The sequence below is a fragment of the Eubalaena glacialis genome, chromosome 1, assembly GCF_028564815.1.
Source record: "Eubalaena glacialis isolate mEubGla1 chromosome 1, mEubGla1.1.hap2.+ XY, whole genome shotgun sequence".
Taxonomy (NCBI): domain Eukaryota; kingdom Metazoa; phylum Chordata; class Mammalia; order Artiodactyla; family Balaenidae; genus Eubalaena; species Eubalaena glacialis.
This window is the reverse complement of record NC_083716.1, coordinates 185,838,363-185,858,351: the sequence shown is the minus strand read 5'-3', so window position 1 is coordinate 185,858,351 and position 19,989 is coordinate 185,838,363. Positions and strand designations below refer to the sequence as shown.

Here is a 19,989-nt window from a genome sequence, read left to right as displayed (position 1 = left end):
TTCTTTTTCAGCTTCTTTTCCATTATAGGTTATTACAAGATATTGAGTATAGTTCCCTGTGCTATACAGTAGGTCCTTGTTTACCTGTTTTATATATAGTATTGTGTATATGTTAATCCCAAACCCCTAATTTATCTTCCCCCCCTTCCCGTGAATATAGCTTTTTAACATTGGGTGGCATAAGACTTAAATAAGGGTTGAATTATCTTATTATTGTATACTGGCATCTGATAGTTCAATCCAGTAACAGATATACATGACTTTCCAACCACTCATAGATTAAAATTTATCACAGAATTTCATTTTAGCACATAGGCTGTCCCTAGAATTCACTCTAAGTTATGCCAGGGTAAATACAATGTATCTTAAAGTGTTTGTAGAAGAAACATGTGATTTTGAAAGCAATAGAACCCCCTCCTAATTAGAATGCATGCTACTACCATTACTTTCAATGACACTGCATGTCAAAGGAAGTAACAGAGGACTCTGGTACAGATGGTGTGGATATCAATCCCAACTTTTATATTTACTTGCTTTATGACTTCGGGCAAGTTACTCAGCCCCTGTGCCTCAGTTTCCTTTTCTGTAAAATGGGAATAATAATAGTATCTATTTATAAATTTGTTATAAAAATAAACAAGATTATATATGTAAATATTCTTAGAGCATGGCTTGGCATATGGTAAGTGCTCAATAAATGTTCACCATATCACTACATCTTTCGATGGTTAGTTTCTGAGCTTTACTGGATAATCACCAGCACATTAAAATCCTACATATTAGCCAGATCCCATACCAATTCTCTAAATCACTAGATAATCTTAGCTTTCTAAAATTATGTGGAGGGGGAATAAATGCCATTTCATGGCTTGGTATCCAGCCTACTTTATTCAAAAGGTCAACTTTATTTGTAAGATTAAGTTAAAAATCAATTTTCCTCTCCCTTTCTCCACCCTTTAGCTATTTCTTTAGCTCATTTATACCTATTGTAATTGATTACATTTTCATTAAGCTTAGTTTTTCACTTCAGTGTACCATTCAATTGGACTGATGGCTTCACAACATTTTAATTGGGCACAGTTACTTAAGTTGGTAAGAGGGTTGGGGGACACACACTGTGACTAAATTACCTTCTCAGCAGTGATAAGACTGATGACAAAGCTGTTTGATGTGTGTGCTGCCTGGAAAAGGCTCTTCACTGCTCCCATTGTATGCACCTTCCATTGTGTGACAAAGTTAACAGCTGCTACTTGAGCTGTCTGCTAAGCCCCAGGGCTGCCTGTGTATCTTTCCACCATCCTGAGCTCTTTTTCTTCCCTGCCTCTGGTGCTGGAGGTTGTTGGCTTTCCTTTTCTCAACACCACTGCCACCCCATACTGGGCAGGGAGTGGGACTCATTCTCTCCTCTACCCTCATTTTCATGGTTCCCAAAGACAAGCAAAGAGGCCCAATTCATTTTAATGCTTTTTATAGGGCAACTCATAAGCAAACAAACTAAATGGCACACTTTAAAAGGATTAAAACATCCTTTAAAATGTAACAGTTATTTATCCTGTCAATATGATAGTTTCTGGCTCTTATTTTTTCTGACAACTAGGTGTTTAGGCCAAAGCTTCAGTATGAACTCCCTTAGGCTGCATGACCTAGGATCTGGGATGATAATATGAAAATGTCAGACTTTGGTCTCACTCCCAAGTAGCCCTGTATGTTCCTCTCTCTCCCTCTCTCTTTCTCTCTATCACACATGCACACACACACACACACACACACACACACACACACACAGAGTGAATGGCTCCAGATCATTTAGGGTGGAACCCTAAGTTATACTGGGAAAACCATGCCTTAGATATCTTAGGCAGAGATGCACATCACCAGGACACTCGGCTAGGTCTCGGTTTCCTTTCTTGAAAAAAAGACTTCCTTCCACTGCTAGTAGGATTCTTACCAATGACTCAGAGTTAATGCTAGAAATAGAATTTAGGTCCGGAGACTACTACTGTATTGATTTTATTCATTGGACTAAATAGTTTCGACTGTTTAAGTAGTTGGAGGTTAAGAAACTGCCTAAACACAAACAAAAGTTGAGGGCAATCTTGGGAAGGGAAGAAGTCCTTAGTGCCATTTTTCTTGAAATATAGATGTGAGAGGAGAAATGATATGTTAAGACAAGTCAAAATAATCAGAAGACAAATATGTTAGCACAAGTAGAATAATTAAATACATAAAATTATGGTTCCAGACACGGAGATAGATTATCTGTGAAGCTGTTAAAGTAACAAAAATTTTGCCTCAAGACAAACAACATATTTTAGCTTTCCTACTGCTCATCAATAGAGAATACTGGGATCTGATCATTTGTTGAGGAGATACTAATACCCTCCAGTTGACTTCAGTAAGTCATGGAGGGCTTTCAAGTTCCACAAAAGAAGATTGTGAGCTTTGCCCTCCTAGAGTCTCTGAGATGAAGTCCAAATAATAACAAGCCAATAATTAGATCAGTCCCAGAATACATCCCAAGCCATGCTTTTGGCAGGAATTCTTTTTCTTTCTCTGCTCCCAAGCCCTTAAGTACAATCATCAGAGACACGTTTCCATGCCTCTTCTCCTAATATGCGTTATCACCTAATGGAGCTAATGGATATTTGAAGTCTGGTTATTGCCTAGTTAAATACAGAGCACATTTGACCAGATTTCCTAATACAAAATAATGACAACTGGTTTCCCTACTGTAAAAAAGAAAAAGAACAAAACCTTACGGGAGCTAAAATGGTTGTTATAATACTAACATGCCTTCAAAATCAAAGTAGACATTAGAACTGTCACCTGAGGCCATCAACTATAATCGAAAAGACCTTTGTATATGTGTGCATCTTTGATAATTGGAAGAGAGACTATCAAAACATCTTGAGTTAAAGAAGATACATAACTGATGTCTTTTTCCTCCTTTATCAGTTTTTTGTCTCTAATAGTAACTGTTTATTCGTCAAAAACTGTTCTGCACATGGAAAAGAAAATGAAAGTGATTTGGAGAGATTTTCATCTTCCCTTAAGCATTTCTGTTAAGGTGTTTGAATTACTTATTGCTAGTTCACCTCCCCCAGCATAGTTTTAAACAAAGATCAAAAAATAAGATCTGATCTTGGATTGTAGAACAAATTGCAGAAAAAGAGACCGTGATGGTTTATGGCAGTGTGATGCCTAGCTTTGGGCTGCAGCAAAAGTTCAACTTCTTGCCACCTGAGTTGTTTATCCTTGATTGTCAGAAAGCATTTTTCTGTTGCTCGTGTTCGCCGTGTTTTAGTCCTGTCTTTGGCACGTGCTGTTTGGGAACTGGAATTCTCAGTTTGTCCTTGCTGTCTCCTCTGCCCGCAGCCGGCCTCTTCCTCTAAGGCACTCCTTCTGGCAGACCTGGCCCACACGTCCGTTCTCCTCTCTAACGCAGTATGTCCACTGAACCCCCGCGATTATTCACAGGGCTTACTTCCATGTTAGAATTAGATTCTGTAACTATAGCGTTGCATTTTAGTTTTATCTTAAGAACATTCGTGAACATAGCCTAATAAGAAACATTCCTCTTCCCTGGAATCCTTTGGTTCTACAGATGGATATGATGAGAAGAAAAAACACTAGACAGGGAAGCATGAAATCTGACTATGGCGTTTCTGCCTCAACCTGTAGGACTTTCCTCTTGTTGGTTGTGTGACCTTAGATGAATTGCTTACCCTGACTGGGGCTCAGTTTCCTTATCTGTTGAAAAAGCAACTGCCTCCATCATAGGAGGTATAAGGATTGGGTGAGGTAACCTGAGACCTGCCTATAGTACCTGACACCGCTCTGGGAAGGTCCTATTCACTTCTCTTACTTTCCTCATTCTTATCTCCCAGCAGGGGTCAAGGTGAGACTGGATCATTCAACAAGCAAAAACTAGCCTTTTCTTGCCCAAAGCTGATAAGATCAGTAGTGCTCTCTTCCAACCTTCCCACTCTTTCTGGTATCAATACATTCCTGCCTCAACTTTCCTTAATGCATCTTCAGTACCCCGCACCTACAAAAAATGCTTACGTCGCATCTAATCAAATGAAAAAGTTGGAAAGAACCCCTCTGTTACCTCTGCTTTCCTCGAAGCTGTCAACCGATCCCCCCTTTCCTTATCCAATAAACTTCCTTGAAAGAGTCATTAGTTCTACTTCCTCACCACCACTCAGTGGTCTATTCATGTTTACCAACCATAATCTCATCCCACCGTTCTCTTGACTCTGCTATTTTAAATTACCCTTAATTAATACTCAGTCCTTAGATCTACATTTAACAAATAAGGATATTCTGAATATCCTTGAATTACAGAACCATCCAATAAAATATATAATACAAGCCATAAATGTGATTTTAAATTTCTAATAGCCACATTAAAAAAGTGAAAAAAATTTAAAGAGAAAAAAGTCACATAAAAAAAAAAGAAAAGCAATAATATATTTTGTTTAATCCAACATATCTAAAACAGTATTTCAACATTTAATCAATATTAACAATCAACAAGATATTTTCATTATTTTTTATACTAAGTCTATGAAATCAGCTATTTTATACTTAGAACACATCTCAATTTGGATTTGTCACATTCCAAGTACTCAGTAGCCATATGTGGTTAGTAGCTACAGTATAGGACAAAGCAGATCTACACCATTTGACTGAGTCTTCCTGGCATCTCTCTTTAACTTCCAAGGCAGCTCTTGGTTTTCAATGAACATCCCTGATTGCTCCTTCTTTGTGTCCTTGTTGATTTCCCTTCCCTTTCTCTCTGGCTCCCTTCAACCTCTAGTAAGTGTTTCCCCTCCAATCCCCACCTCCCCTCTGCAAAAAAAGATCTACCCCACTCCTTCTCTACCTTAGTTCTACCTCCTCTGAGTACTGAGTACTTAGAATGTCATGTCAGACAGGTGGGATGGCCACAAACATATCACTTAGATCAATCTTAAAGGTAGGAACTGGAAAGAGAAAGTAAAAATATTCTCATTTTCCCTTTTAATCCATCATTGCCCAGAACTAATTTCCAGTGCATACTCTGAGTGCTTTTTGTTCTTCCTTTCTTTCCACATGCCCCCAACCCTTGGCTCATGTTTTTATCCTTTTGCAGGGACCATGTTCTATAGAATAGAATGTCCTGATGCATCATTTACTGTACTTATCACTGAGGCTTTTGAACAGCAGCTGATATAATTTAAACGCTTATAAAAAGTACTCTTGGAATATCTGTGCAGCTGTCTGCAATAGCTACTCACGGGATGCAATGACTGATTTACATTATGGTTGACATGCTGTCGGTTATTTAGGGTGTCTTGCTTTTACATCAGATGGACTCTGAGAGTCTATTCTGCGTGCATCTCCCAGCACACAAAGTAAATCTGATCTAAGAGGCTGCTCGTGTATGTGACTGCCTCATGATGAGATGTAACACCCCAACGATGAACCATTTTCTTCTGAGTGTTATGCCAACCTGTTTTTATGTTTCTTCCCAGGGTGCATTTGGTAGTAAAAATGTGTAGATCTAGAGAGTCAGTATGCTTTATCAGGCAGGTATGTGATCAGGATATATGGAATACCACCATAGATCTTACATTCTCTTATAGGTAATATTTAGTATTGCCATGCCCAAAGGAATAGTATCCTTTTGGGGGGAGCTGAAATAGTATTTGCCAAATCTAGGGGATGAGGTCAGTAAATACCTTTAAAAAATCAAAACATCTTGCTCCTTCCCAGCTTTCATCACTGCTGGCATATGTTAGATGACAAGTCTTTGACTCACAGAATTTAATAAGATTATCTGAGGGTTCAGACTTCTCACCTGTTTTTAGAGATTAGTGAACACCTGTTTGTATCCATGTTTTCTTCACTCAGATTCTGTATTAACTTTCCCTATTAAAGCATTCTTGAGATTTTTGAGTTCCTACCACTTTAGCTAAAAATAAATAAAGCTCACTCCCAGTACTTAATAAAATAAAGGATCTCTGAAAGTTAGTTATATTCAGGATCCATTTTTCTTTGATGAAACCCTTAAATCATTCCTGTAGTTGTGTTTTTATATGGGCCTACTGCATCTTTTGTGAGAAATTTTAATAAAAATTTAATAATGTACAAATTTTATAGCTCTTGATAAAATACTCTCTGGGGGTTCTGATATGCACATAATACATATCATTTAGTTCTAATTGGGATACCAGAAAGACAAACCAGCCTCAAATAATTGTAAACACATAAACACCGTACTTGAGATATGGGGACCGGCTAATATGTGTATTGTGCACAGATCACCAAATGTTCTGAAGAGAATGAGGCGTACTTCACATGAAAACTGCTACAGGGTCACCGTTATTCTTTTCTTTGCACTGACAGTAGCCTAAAATGCTGGTCAACAAAGATTTCCAATTAGCAGAAAGCTGGAGAAACCCTGTTGCTGCCTATTTTACTGCCTATTCCATGCTGGAAAATGCTAAGTGTTGGTATAGACATTTGATCTCATAATCAGCTTTGTGATATGAGCCCTGTAATGGTAAAGGAGTGCATTCTTCTCCGTAACCCCTAACTTGACTTCTGTGTAGTGTGTGTAGTGTGTGTGTGTGTGTGTGTGTGTGTGTGTTTGTGGTGTATGTTTATTTATTTTTTTAACATTTATCCATTAAGTTTGCCGTCTCTTTAAAAATAAATTTATTTATCTTATTTTATTTATTTTTGGCTGCGTTGGGTCTTAGTTGCTGCGCGCGGGCTTCCTCTAGTTGTGGCAAGCGGGGGCTACTCTTCTTTGTGGTGCGCGGGCTTCTCATCGCGGTGGCTTCTCTTGTTGCAGAGCACAGGCTCTAGTCGCGCAGACTTCAGTAGTTGCAGCACGTGGGCTCAGTAGTTGTGGCTTGCGGGCTCTAGAGCGCAGGCTCAGTAGTTGTGCACAGGCTTAGTCGCTCCACGGCATGTGGGATATTCCCAGACTAGGGCTCGAACCCGTGTCCCCTGCATTGGCAAGCGGGTTCTTAACCACTGCACCTCCAGGGAAACCCTGTGATGTATGTTTGCTGTGTGGAGCTTCAGGACTAACATAGCTTTCTCTTTGGCCACCTGCTTCACATGTCTCTCCACGTTATAAGAGTTCAGAGAAATCCTGAGGCTGTGGCAGACAAGACAAGCTAGGCTGGAGAAAGACCTAGTGTGTATCCTGGGCAGTGCCACCACTTTGAGTGGGCTGCCGGGATTCATTTTTCAGATGTGAAGTAATTTCCCCTGATGACCAAAGACTTTAAGTTGCCCAGGGATGGTAGCAGGGCACAGTGGAAACAGCATGGACTTTGGAGTAATGTAGGTGTGGGGGAAGATCCCGGCTCTGCCACTTACTGTATGGCCCTGGATAAGCTGCTTAACCTCTCCTCATCTCTGCAGTGTCGATATCATACTTGTTATAGAGTTGTTGAGAGAAAAAGAGATGATGCCCGAAAACCAACTAGCAAACTGTTTAGCATGTAGTGGGGTTCTTACGAATCGGTAGCTATGATGTGATCATGAGAATAATGCTGTATAAGATTTGAGAGTAAAAATCCAGCTCTCTTTCCTTTAATTGGGATAAGGAATCTGCATCCAGGGGCCACATGTTATCAGTCTCACATCAACTTACATCATCATTTTTAAAAGCACAGCTTCTTTCAAGTCTTTTGTTATTTGTTGTTTTAACACTGTGTAAGGCACGTATTGTAAATCAAGTCTAAATGAATGTGAGTTATGCCCTTAGACATTTATAATGTCAATGGAATTTTAATAACTTCTCCATTTCATTTTCTGAATATGGATTTTCAGCCATTGCTACAAAATAAGTATTTTTGCATTGTCTTTTAATAGTAGAAACATAATTCTACATATGCTATTTAATATCTTCATGTGAGTCTATGTAACTACACTCAGATTCATAATCTTATATTCTAAAAGAATGCATGGTTTATAGACTGTGTGGGAATCTATTTTGGTTCTTCTTTGCTAGGAGATTTTGAATTGTTTTCTTCATGCTATGTAATCCAATGAAATGATATATTGTTCTCATGATTTTGGGGTATTATTTTGTTTTCTCTCTTAAGCATGTAGAGATTGAAATGAAGAAAAACAACCTGATTATATTAACTTAACACATGAGTTTATATAAAAAGAAATTGAAGTAGCTTAAGTTTTGAAAGCTTAGGGAAGGATTTCTGGATTTTTACTCATTTATTCTAATCATTTGAAGTTTGACCTCTTTGTTGCTTCTTACCTAGGTTACTTGTTGGTTTCAGAAAACCATAAGAGATTTACAGGAACAAAGTCTAGGTTCATCACTTTCAGACAATGAGGAGCTAATTCGTAAGCACGAGGAACTGATAATAAAAGCAAAGGTAAGAGACACATTAAGAAAATAATTGAAAACTGCATGGACTTCTCTTGAATACACTTCTGTAGGTAATTTAGTGGAGTACTAAAAAACTCTCTTTGTATAGTTTGCTTGCTTTTCCCATTTATATTTCCCTAGTTCCTTAACTTGCTTCACATTCCTTAATTTTGCAAAAAATAATAACTACCAGCCAGGCAACAACTTGTAGGTGTGTGGATGTGCACAATGGAACCGTAAAGTGCTGAGAGCAGGAGAGGCAGAACAGCCACATAGCAGTGCTCCTCTCGCCGTTGTGTCTTGTTATTTGGAAATTGACTCATTTGTACATGTGGGGTCTATAAATATTTTCCAAAGTTCTTTACAGGTGCTCCATTTTTATCTGCAGAAAAATGAAAGTCCAGTTGTAGTAGATTGAGTGGGAACAGTGAATACTTTAATCAGTTTCAAGATTTAGAGAACTTTCTGTTGTTAATATCTTGGGTGGTTGATAGTTGTATGTACAGCTAGGTCATGAAGCTCGGGAAAACAGTGGGCCAACACTAATAGACAACGGTTGAACGTAAGGAATACAAAGCAAATAAATATTTACATGTTTGGGAGGATGGGATTTGGAGGGGTGGGGGAAGGGGAGGCAGCAGGTTGCGTTTATCTAGACCAAAATCTCCTCATAGGGATCATGATGTTTTCATTTGCTGGTTTTTGCTTCTCTTTGAACACTACAGGATACATAGGTACTCAAAGTGTATGGTTTGAATATTTGCCTGACTGATAAAGATTCGGTTACAAAAGACTGTTATGGCTGATGATTTTTTAAATTCTTTAAAATTTTTCAGCATTTGGTTTATCTGTTTGAGAAATTAGTTTTTTTTCATTGAAGTCATATAGCATTTTATTCTGTGCGTGTGATACTCAAGTTTTATCAATGCAAAGTCTATAAAAATTCCTAAATGCTAAGCACAAGAGATGACCTGAATTGCATAGGATGGTTGCTTCCTTAAAACATATAAATAAAAATGGTATATTCACATAACTTGGACATACTTTGGGGTTATATTTACTGTAACTGTGGATTTATTATGGTTTCTCACAGCCCTGAGGACAGTTTGGAGTAGAATATTTGTTAATGTATAACCTCAGTTTAGCTTATATCATAGTTCACAGTTTACCTTTGTAGCTCTGATGATGTGTATAAATAGAAAAACATAGATATTCTTTCCATCATTATCCCTATGTTGTTGTACGCGTAAGTGGTTGAAGAAATAAATTTTTAATAATACATATTTTATTATATAAAGTACATCATAGAAAATTTCATAACTATAAGAAAAATAAAAGGAAAATAAAAGTGAATTCTTCAACCCAAAGATAATCATTATTAAGATAACCGTTATTAGTATTTTTGTGCACTCCCTTTTAGTCTTTCCATACACAGCCCTAGAAACATAGCATTAGAGTCATGCTTTTTTTCATTTACAACTTTATCATAAATATTTTCCTATGTAAACTAATATCCTTTAACTGCAGCATATTTCATTATATGGATAAATTTATATGGCAGTTACACATTTTGGTTATATGTATAAGCTAAGCCATATGAATACCCAAGCAAATATTGTTTGAAAAGGGTATGAATTCCTGATAAACACCATTATATTTCAGACAAGATGACTACTTCCTTTCAGGGTCCTGAGCCACTCAGGAACCAGTTACAGATCTCATACAGAAGCTGAGTATTGCCCCATGTACTCAGTAAGTAGTTTTGGGGCCGAATTGGTTTTGGAAACTGAGGCAGAGAAACCTATTTTTCCATAGCATCCTTGCAAATAAATTTATTTTCTAAAAAAAACAAAATTGTATGTTTGCTTTGCTGGGAGATCATGTTTTATTACTTCCCACGAAGCATTCTGTATGATATAAGATTTTCCTTCAACTATGGGCTGGCCTTTGGAACCCCTAATCTCAATAGCATCTGTAGAGATTATCAAATATTGAATATCTATTTAGAGATGAAAGCTCAAACATAACTTATTGATAAAAAGGTTTTTTAAGACAATTGTCATCAATTTGGGACACTAGATAGTCCAATGTCAAGATAGCTGGTTATTCAAGGCAGCAGGGGTCCCTGAATCACATGGGTTGAAAGAGACCCCATCAGTGTAAATGCAGAAGAGGGAGTGACACTCTGTTCTGGGGTGATCCAGGTTGGCTTTCCAGAAGGGTGGGGTTTGAGCAGGCGGATGGAGGATGAGTGGTTGGTTAGGCAAGGGTGATCATTCCTAAATAAGGTAGAATAAGGGAAAACAATGATCAGACCAATTTGTCTGTGATGAGAGTTAAAGGTCCTAGCAACGTTCAACCCAGAGACGAGAGACCAACGGGAGTTGTCTCAGAGGTCATACTTAACCGCAGCCATTCCCTAGAGAAGAAATGCTAATAGTGCATGGTCATTACAGGGAAGTAAACTTTGCAGGTTGGAAAATAGAAGAGAATTCTGAGGCCACAGAAGGTGGGCCTAAGTGACCTTAAAACTTCCTTTAAGTTTCAGTCTCATAAAAGAGACAGGATTTAGATTATAATAACTGTTATGCTTGTTAAATTTAAAGCAATGTGAGTGTGAAAAACACCTTTTCAGAGATGGCTGAAATGATAGGACTAGATTGGGAAAATAGCAACATTTCTTTTTTTTTTTTTTTTAGACACCAATTGTACTTGAACATTTGTTATTTTATTTATTTATTTATTTTTAACTTATTTATTTATTTTTGGCTGTGTTGGGTCTTTGTTTCTGTGCGCAGGCTTTCTCTAGTTGTGGCAAGCGGGGGCCACTCTTCATCGCGGTGCGCGGGCCTCTCACTATCACGGCCTCTCTTGTTGTGGAGCACAGGCTCCAGACGCGCAGGCTCAGTAGTTGTGGCTCACGGGCCTAGTTGCTCCGTGGCATGTGGGATCTTCCCAGACCAGGGCTCGAACCCGTGTCCCCTGCATTAGCAGGCAGATTCTCAACCACTGTGCCACCAGGGAAGCCCATAGCAACATTTCTTAAACGTGGAAATAGTATCTTACTCATCTTGGTATTCCCAGCACCTAGGACAGTGCCTGGTATTAAAAAAAGGATGTTTGATTCATGTCTGTTTTTTAAATCCTCTTTCCAGAAGAAAGAAACATTCTTTTAGTGTCTTTCTGTGATTCTCTACTGACTTTAGATAGTGACTTTTAGCCTCCTTTTGCCTACCTAGCCATCCATTATCTTTATTTATTTATTTTTAAATGTTTGGTCCTCAGTGTAGAGTTACACAAACTCTTTAATTCATCCTAGATCTCTGGGTCGGCTACTCTCTTGGCTTATTTTATTATTTCCCCCTTCATTCTCTATCTTCCTCACATCCCCATTCTCACAGGCACCTACTCTAATGGGTTCAATATGTGTCTTTAGACATATTCCCATTCTTAAAATATATACAGAATTACATGTTTTCAATTTGCATAGATGGTATGAAGGCATAGATTTCATTGGGTTTCTTCCCACAGCACTGGTTGCATCTAGTAGCTGTTTGTGATCTTAAGTAGCTGTTTGTGATCTTCACTATGGTAATTCCTAGATGCAGCATAGCTTTGGAAAGTCCTATTACGTAGATATTGATGTCCTACTTCTATCCTTCATAATGTTAATGGCCTCCCATTTCTTTATCCCTTATAATACCTGGGCTTCTAGTCCGCTGACTCTTCTATTTAGCCCTTCTGCTGAGTTCCTCACTTCAGCTCTTACGTTTTTCATACCCCATTCCTCACACTGATTCTTCCTCATAACTTTTTTCCTGCTGCATCTGTCTAACGTCCTTCTTTATACCCTAAGGTGTGCTTTGTTCATCTATTAAATTGTTGGTCTGTCTGGTGCATTAATTCTGTGTCCTCTGATTTAGGTATTTCGGTGTGTTGCTTGTGCTCATCAGATGTTATTTTTCCCTGTGAGTTAATATTCCCTTGGATACCAGCAACTTTACTTGGTAAGGCATGGGAGGTGTGAAAGCCAGTTCTCTAACTTGTCCTTTTCTCGGTGAATTGGGGTCAAGGTGCAGGGAGATGCCCCTGAGTGCTTCTGCTGTTAGAATTAGGGCTCCACCATTTCTGGTTTGCCCCTCTACCCCAGATACACACAAAGGAGGGGGACCCCTTGGAGAACCTCCCACTGATTGGACTCTGGACCCTGCTTTGTTCCAAGACCCATTTCCCATACTCTTCCCAGCTCACTTGATGGAGAGTTGAAGAGGGCGCACTGAGAAACAGGTCAGGTTGCTTCCCTCTCATGTATTAGCTGTCCGCCTGGTCAGATTCCAGTGCTACCCTGATGTTGTTTCTCTCCTCTGGCTGGTATGGGCTGGGGCTCCTATTTTCTTTCCTGAAAAGATACATTGACAAACAATGACCAGGCAGATGGGGAAAGAAAGCAACACACCCGGAAAGTTATCCCCTAGTATATCTCCTGTCTAAGGCATCGACCTTATTCTACTCCACAAAGTCATGTGGGCCTGACACTGAGAGCCAACCACCTGTTGTCTCCTCAAGGAAGGTTCTCTTATCTATAAACTTTACCGTCACTTTGTTGGCCCTTGCAGGAAGGACAAGCTACATAATTTGTGAGACCCAGTTTAAAATGGAAATATGGAGGCCTTTCTTAAAAATGTATTGAGATTTCAATACAGCAACAGCAGAACCTTAAACCAAGCATGGGGACTTCTAAACAAATGTTGCTGTGATGATACAGATCACTTGCCCATGATGCTGGTCCTATTTACAATGTTAGGATTTTTGAAAGGACCTAGAAACCTTGCTGCAAACATTTTCCTTCACCATCTTTACTAACCTCTTCCTACCTGGATTAGCAAGTTTTCTAAAAATAAAGATTACAATAGTATATCAGGTTATATCTACATAAGAAAAAACAAGTTTGAATTCCTGCTGTCACTCACTTTGCAGTCTTGGGTACACTTGACCTCTCTCAGCCTCACCTTCCTGACCTGTAAAGAGGAGTCATGAATAATTCAATTAGAAAATATTTGTGAAGGCGCCCACATTTTAGTAGTGCCTCCAAAAATGTTTCCTTTCCCATCCATGGTGTAAACATTCAAATAGTTTTCATCTGTGGTTTTTCAACAATATCATTCCTTGTTCCTGGAGGAGGAATCCAATTTTAGATCTCCTTAAACAGGAAGCAGCATATTACACTTTTTTTTTTTTTTTTTTTGAGTGTGGGTATGAGGAGAAGGGGGATTGTTTCTTTCAAAGAAGTTTTAAAGTAGAAATAAGGCCTCAAGCTGGGGATTCATTAGTGAGACACATATAAATAATCTGGTAACAAAGAGAAGGTAAGCTAAGTCAAATGGTAGCAAGCTGTTCTGTATTGTTTGTTAGTCTACTCAGTAAATTCCTTCTAAATAATCTTTGAAAATTCCTCTCTCATTTCTCACTGGAATGCATTCAAATAAGAAATATGGCAACTTTTATATCTCTTAATAATTGTGATACCTTATTCAGAGTGTGTTGAAAGAACTGAACTAAAAGATTTTTTAATACAGCCTTTAAGTATGAGTAATTTTGTATTAAATTATACTTTCTTTACTGAATATGAAAAAATATTTTCCTCTTACATATGTAACAGTTAAAGAAACAACAGACATGGATGATTATAAGCGACCCTTCGGTTAAGAACCTTAAATACTCTTAGATTTTATCCTGTATCAATTTGATGCTCCAAGCGTTGAATGCAAAGTCTGGAGTTCAGAGTTGGTTGTAGGTTGTATTAAAATATGTTAACAAATGCTTCCTTATTATCTCCTTTGAGGAGACATAATCATTCCTTCTTCTGCACATCAGAAATAATGTCTATCCAAGAACTGCCTTCAGGAGCCAACCTTTACTTCTGTTGGGAGGAAAACTTTTCCTCTTCCAATTTGGTTCCAGTGATTGGGGCCCTGCAAATTAACTGACAATAGACAGGTTAACAGGAGTAAAGACAAGGTTTATTTTCACACAGTATACGTGGGCGGTCCCAGTAATGGAAGACTCATGGAATAGCCCAAAGTAAAGTTTTACAAAGATCAGTTTAACAAAAGAAAAGTTTTTAGGGCTTCAGTGGGAGAGTATGGAAGGTTTTACTGGGCTTCTTGATGATAAAGGAATGAGCAGTCTGTCTTCTTCCTGGCTGGAGGTTTCCCAGTGGGAAGGTGTATGGCAGTGGAATTTATACTTCCTGATGCAAAGTATCAGTCTTCTTTAAGTCAGGAAACTCCCTGGGAAGAGATCAATGGCAACTGTATTTTCAGGAGGCTCCACTTAAGTTTAGGTAGTATTTCTTTCTGTGGCTGCTAATTGTTTAGCTGTTTTCAGTTTAAAGTAATTTTCATACCACCATGGTGGACTATAAATCCCCACACTTCTTTTTTTTTTTTTTTTTAATGTCTGAAACATTTATATTAACATATTTCAATACAAATAATACAATGAAAGTTTAGTATTAGTTGTTTTGTTTGTTTTTTTTATACTGCAGGTTCTTATTAGTCATCAATTTTATACACATCAGTGTATACATGTCAATCCCAATCCCAATCGCCCAATTCAGCACACCACCATCCCCACCCCACCGCAGTTTTCCCCCCTTGGTGTCCATATGTCTGTTCTCTACATCTGTGTCTCAACTTCTGGACATCTGGATCTCATGCCCAGAGATTTTATGTAGTTTGTTTGGGGAATCGGGATTAAAAAGATTCACTGCCAATCTTAAGATATTGACATTTTCATCAAAATGAAATCCAGATTTCCTGTTCCTTCTAAAAAATTGAAGACCTGGCATTGTCAGGCTCATCTTTCCTTATAGACATAGCAGCTCTTGGCTGGAGCCCAGCAATAGCTATTTCCTTGAGAAAAGGCATGTGTACTTCGGTTTGCCACAGTCCCCACCATTCCTCATTACCTCCTCTTCCACCTTTGCTTCACTCATTTACATTACGTGCCTGTCCCCTGTAAGCATTTGGGTTTGAGACCTGATGAGCAGTGAGGTGCAATTTAAGTGGAGTAGTAGCTTAAACCGATTTGCATTTTAGAAGTTTACCTTGGAAAAAATGTGAATGATAAGAATGGGAAGAAGTGATATTGAAGACAGAATAGTCTCTTAGAAAACTGCTGAAGTTTGAATGAGAGTAACTTTAGATGGCATGATATCTTTTGAGATGGAGGTTATTAATGCCCATTTAAAAGGCTTAAAGGCGACATAAAGACTTATTCAAGTTGTGGCTCCCAGACAGCAGCATCTGGAAGTCATTAGAAGTGCAGAATCTCAGACTCCACCCACCAAACCTATTGGGTCAGAATCTGCATTTTAACAAATTTCTCTCAGAAGATTTGTATGGACACAAAAGTTTAAGAGACACTGATTTAGAGGATTTTCCCATATATTTCATGTATGTCCATATTCTCCTTAATTTTCATAGATAGCTATATATTTTTTGTAAAGTCCTTGATTAACAAATAATCTTTGAAGTTCTGCCAGAGAAACAAACTGAAAATAGTGTAAAGAAACATCATCTTCAATGTTTTACTATAGTAGAATTCACATTCCTCAGCTTCAAGATTAAAATAATCTTCCATGATTCATCATCTAATCCGATTTTCCAAGTCATTGAAAATATTTTCCAGTTGTTGCTGAGTGATTTCATAAATTGGATTTGTGACCTTAGCCTCAAGTTCCTTTAAATAATATTATTTGGAGATCTTACAAAAATACCAATGCTTAGGTCCCAAGCAAACTTTATTCAGAGGAAAAAGTCAAGCTTAAAGTTACAAAATATTTATAACTATGAGATAAGGAAGTAGAAGAGTCTCTTGCAAGCTTATTTGAATAATTTAAATGCATAATTATCATCAACAGAACCACTACAGGAATGTGGCTCTTTAAAAATGTGTTTATTGTTTTATTTTTCTGATTACATAATACATTCTCATTTTGGAAAAATTAGAAAATACATAAAACTAAAGAAAATTAAAATCACCCATAGTGCATGGGTGTATATGAAAATGAGAAGGAAATATAAAACATACAAAAATTGAGTATTCCAAACCTGTGTGTGTATGTGTGTATGTATACACTGTAGGTGTGTGTTCATGTACAAAGTTGTGTATGTGTTGTTTTGCAGTGTAATTTTTCCAGTTAGCATTATGTCATAAGCATTTCTCCATTCAAATGCATATTTTAAATATGGATTTTTAATGATTACATGTTATTAAACTGTGTAGATATATCATACATTATTTCAGGCAGCAATACATAGTATCTCAGAATATGGCAGTGGAATGAATGGTACACTCCCAGGGCCTAGAGTTAAATCCTAGCATCTCTGCTTACTTCTGATGTACGCTTGGGCAAATTTCTTGTATATCTGAGCCTAGGTTCCCCCTTTTGTGAAAGAGGGTAATAATTGTACCTAATTCATGCAGTCGTTGTGAGGATTAGTTGTATTCTCATGCAGTACACAATTAGCACAATGCCTCATACAAGCACAACATAATAGAGGCTTTTTTTTAAATGATGGTAAAATAAACATAAAATCTAACTTCAGTGACATTTAGTAAATTCACAATGTTGTAGTTCCAGAACATTTCCATGACCCTAAAAAGGGACACCATACCCATTAAACAGTCAATTTATTCCTCTCTCTCTCTGCTTCTGCCTCTGACAATCATTAATCAACTTTCCATGTATTTACTTATTCTGGATATGTCATAAATGGAATCATACGAGTGGCCTTTTGTGTGTGATTTCTTTCAGTTAGCATGTTTTCAGGGTTCATCCATGTTGTAGCCTGTATTGGTACATTATTGCTTTTTACTGCTGCATAATATTCCACTGTATAAATATACTACATTTTGTTTATCCACCCATCAGTTGATGGACGTTTGGGTTGCTTCCACCTTTTGACCATTGTGAATAACGCTGCTATGAACATTCACATAGAAGTTTTTGTTTGAATACCTGCATTAAATTCTTTTGAGTATATCCCTAGGAGTGAAATTGCTGGGTCGTATGATATTTCTACATCTAGTTTAATGAGGAGTCACTATACTGTTTTTCACAGTAGCTGCACCATTTCGTGCTCCCACCAGCAATGTACAATGCTTTCAATTTCTCCACATCCTCGCCAAAACTTACTTTTTGTTTTTGTTCTTATATTAAAAAAAATTTTTTTTCTAGCCATCCTAGTGTGTGTGTAAAGTACTATCAGTGGTAGTATTTTATTTGCATTTCCCTAATAGCTAATAACTTATGATGTTGAAGATCTTTTCATGGTCATATGAATATATTTTTTGAAGAAATGTCTGTTCAGCCCTTTTTCCTGTAGTGTCCTTTGATGAACAGAAGTTTTTAATTTTGATGAAGTCCAATTTATCTATTTTAAATTTTCTTGCTTTTGCTTTTGATGTCAAAGCTATGAAACCATTGCTAAATCCAAGGTCATGAAGATTTATTCCTGTGGTTCTTCTCAGAATTTTGTGGCTTTAGCTCTTACATTTAGGTTTGGCTCCATTTTTTTTTAAATAATCAATTTTATTTATTTATTTATTTATTTATTTATTTATTTTTGGCTGCGTTGGGTCTTCGTTGCTGTGCGCGGGCTTTCTCTAGTTGCGGTGAGCGGGGGCCACTCTTCATTGTGGTGTGTGGGCTTCTCACGGTGGCTTCTCTTGTTGTGGAGCATGGGCTGTAGGCGCACGGACTTCAGTAGTTGCGGCACGTGGGCTCAGCAGTTGTGGCTCATGGTTCTAGAGCGCAGGCTCAGTAGTTGTGGTGCATGGGCTTAGTTGCTCCACGGCATGTGGGATCTTCCTGGACCAGGGCTTGAACCCGTGTCCCCTGCATTGGCAGGCGGATTCTTAACCACTGCGCCACCAGGGAAGCCCTGCTCCATTTTGAGTTAATTTTTGTGTATGGTATTAAGTAAGGGTCATTCTTCACATATGGGTATCTGGTTATCCTAGAACAATTTGTTGAAGAGACTATTCTCTTCATTGAATGGTCTTGGCACCTTTATTGAGAGTAATTGATCACAGATGTATAGGTTTATTTCTGAACTCTCACTTCTATTCCATTGATCTATATGTCTGTCCTTATGCCAGTACCACACTGTTTTGATTACTGTAGTTTTGTAGTAAGTTTTAAAATCAGAAACTGTGAGCTCTCTAACTTTGTTCTTTTCCAAGATTGTTTTGGCTATTCAGGATTCCCTTGCAGTTCTACACGTTAGGATCAGCTTTGCCATTTCTTTTTTAAAAGGCCATTGAGTTCTGATAGGAATTGCATTGTATTTGTAGATGACTTTGGGAGTATTGCCTTCTTAACAATATTAGGTTTCCTGATCCATGATCACAGGATGTCTTTCCAGTTATTTAGGTCTTCTTTATTTTTTTCAACAATGTTTTATAATTTTCAGTGTATGGGTCTTGAACCCCCTTGGTTAAATTTATTTTTAAGTATTTTAATCTTTTTGGTGCTATTGTAAATGAAATTGTTTTTTCTTAATTTCCTTTTCAGATTATTCATTTCTAGTCTATAGAGGCACAACTGATTTTTGTGCATTGATCTTGTATCCTGAAACTCTGCTGAATTAATTTATTAGCTCTAATAGTTTTTTAAGGATTCCATATGTATAAGATCATACCATCTGCAAATTTCCCCTTCCATAATCATTTTTCTCTCATTCATCTATCTGATTATAAAAAGCCATTCTTTCAGTGTATTGTAGACCAGATCTTCCCAAACTATAGTGTACTCATGAATTACCCAGGGACCTTAAAATGCAGATTCTGATTCACCAGGTCTGGGGTGGGGCTTGAGTATCTGCATTTCTAACAAACTCCAATGTAACATTGATGCTGTTGGTCTCTGGACCACCCTTTGGGTAACAAAGGTTATGGAGGAGAGAACTGGAGAAGAATGAAAGAGAGTTTAAGTGATGGAGTTGAAATATTGGGTCATTGTAAGAACTTGGAAGGTTTAAGTCTAAATAAATCTTTGAGTCTCTTAAGGTGTGGACATGATTGTCTGAGCTTAGAACTTGATTTATTTTTGTTGCTTGTATTTATTACTCAGGTAATTGAAGATCAAAAGACAAGTGTTTAAATTGTTCAAATGTTCCTTTTTTTGAAGTAGAAATATTTCCACAGGAATAGCACTTACATGAACTATTTAGTACAAAAGGAGCTACTTGTAGGTCTCTTGGGTGGTTCAGGAAGTGTGTAGCAATATCTAGAGTTTGTATAATTATAGTTCCCAGGTTGTCCAAATATTTTCAAAGTATTTCACAATCATTGTTGAGTGATTTTCTTTTCATTTCAGTATGTATTAACCTGTATAAAGAAGCTGACTATTCTGATATTTGAACTTCCATTACATCCCCAAATTCCTTCACTGAAGGTATGCGAAAAAATGGCAAAACCACTTTAAAACATATTGCTTCAGTAAATCAGCTCACAGCATCTCTGATGATTATAAGGAAAATCTACAAAATGAAGCAGAGTTTGTTACTTTTATAATGTTTCATCCA

General features: G+C 37.6%; 1 protein-coding gene across 1 annotated transcript in view; it reads left to right on the top strand.

Annotated features, from left to right (window-relative positions):
- Positions 1-19,989, top strand: part of CCDC141 (coiled-coil domain containing 141) — a 215,036-nt gene that overhangs the window by 81,966 nt on the left and 113,081 nt on the right. The window contains exon 6 of the mRNA XM_061202688.1: positions 8,286-8,402. Coding sequence (XP_061058671.1) covers positions 8,286-8,402 — 117 coding nt within the window. The remainder of the gene's footprint in view (positions 1-8,285; positions 8,403-19,989) is intronic.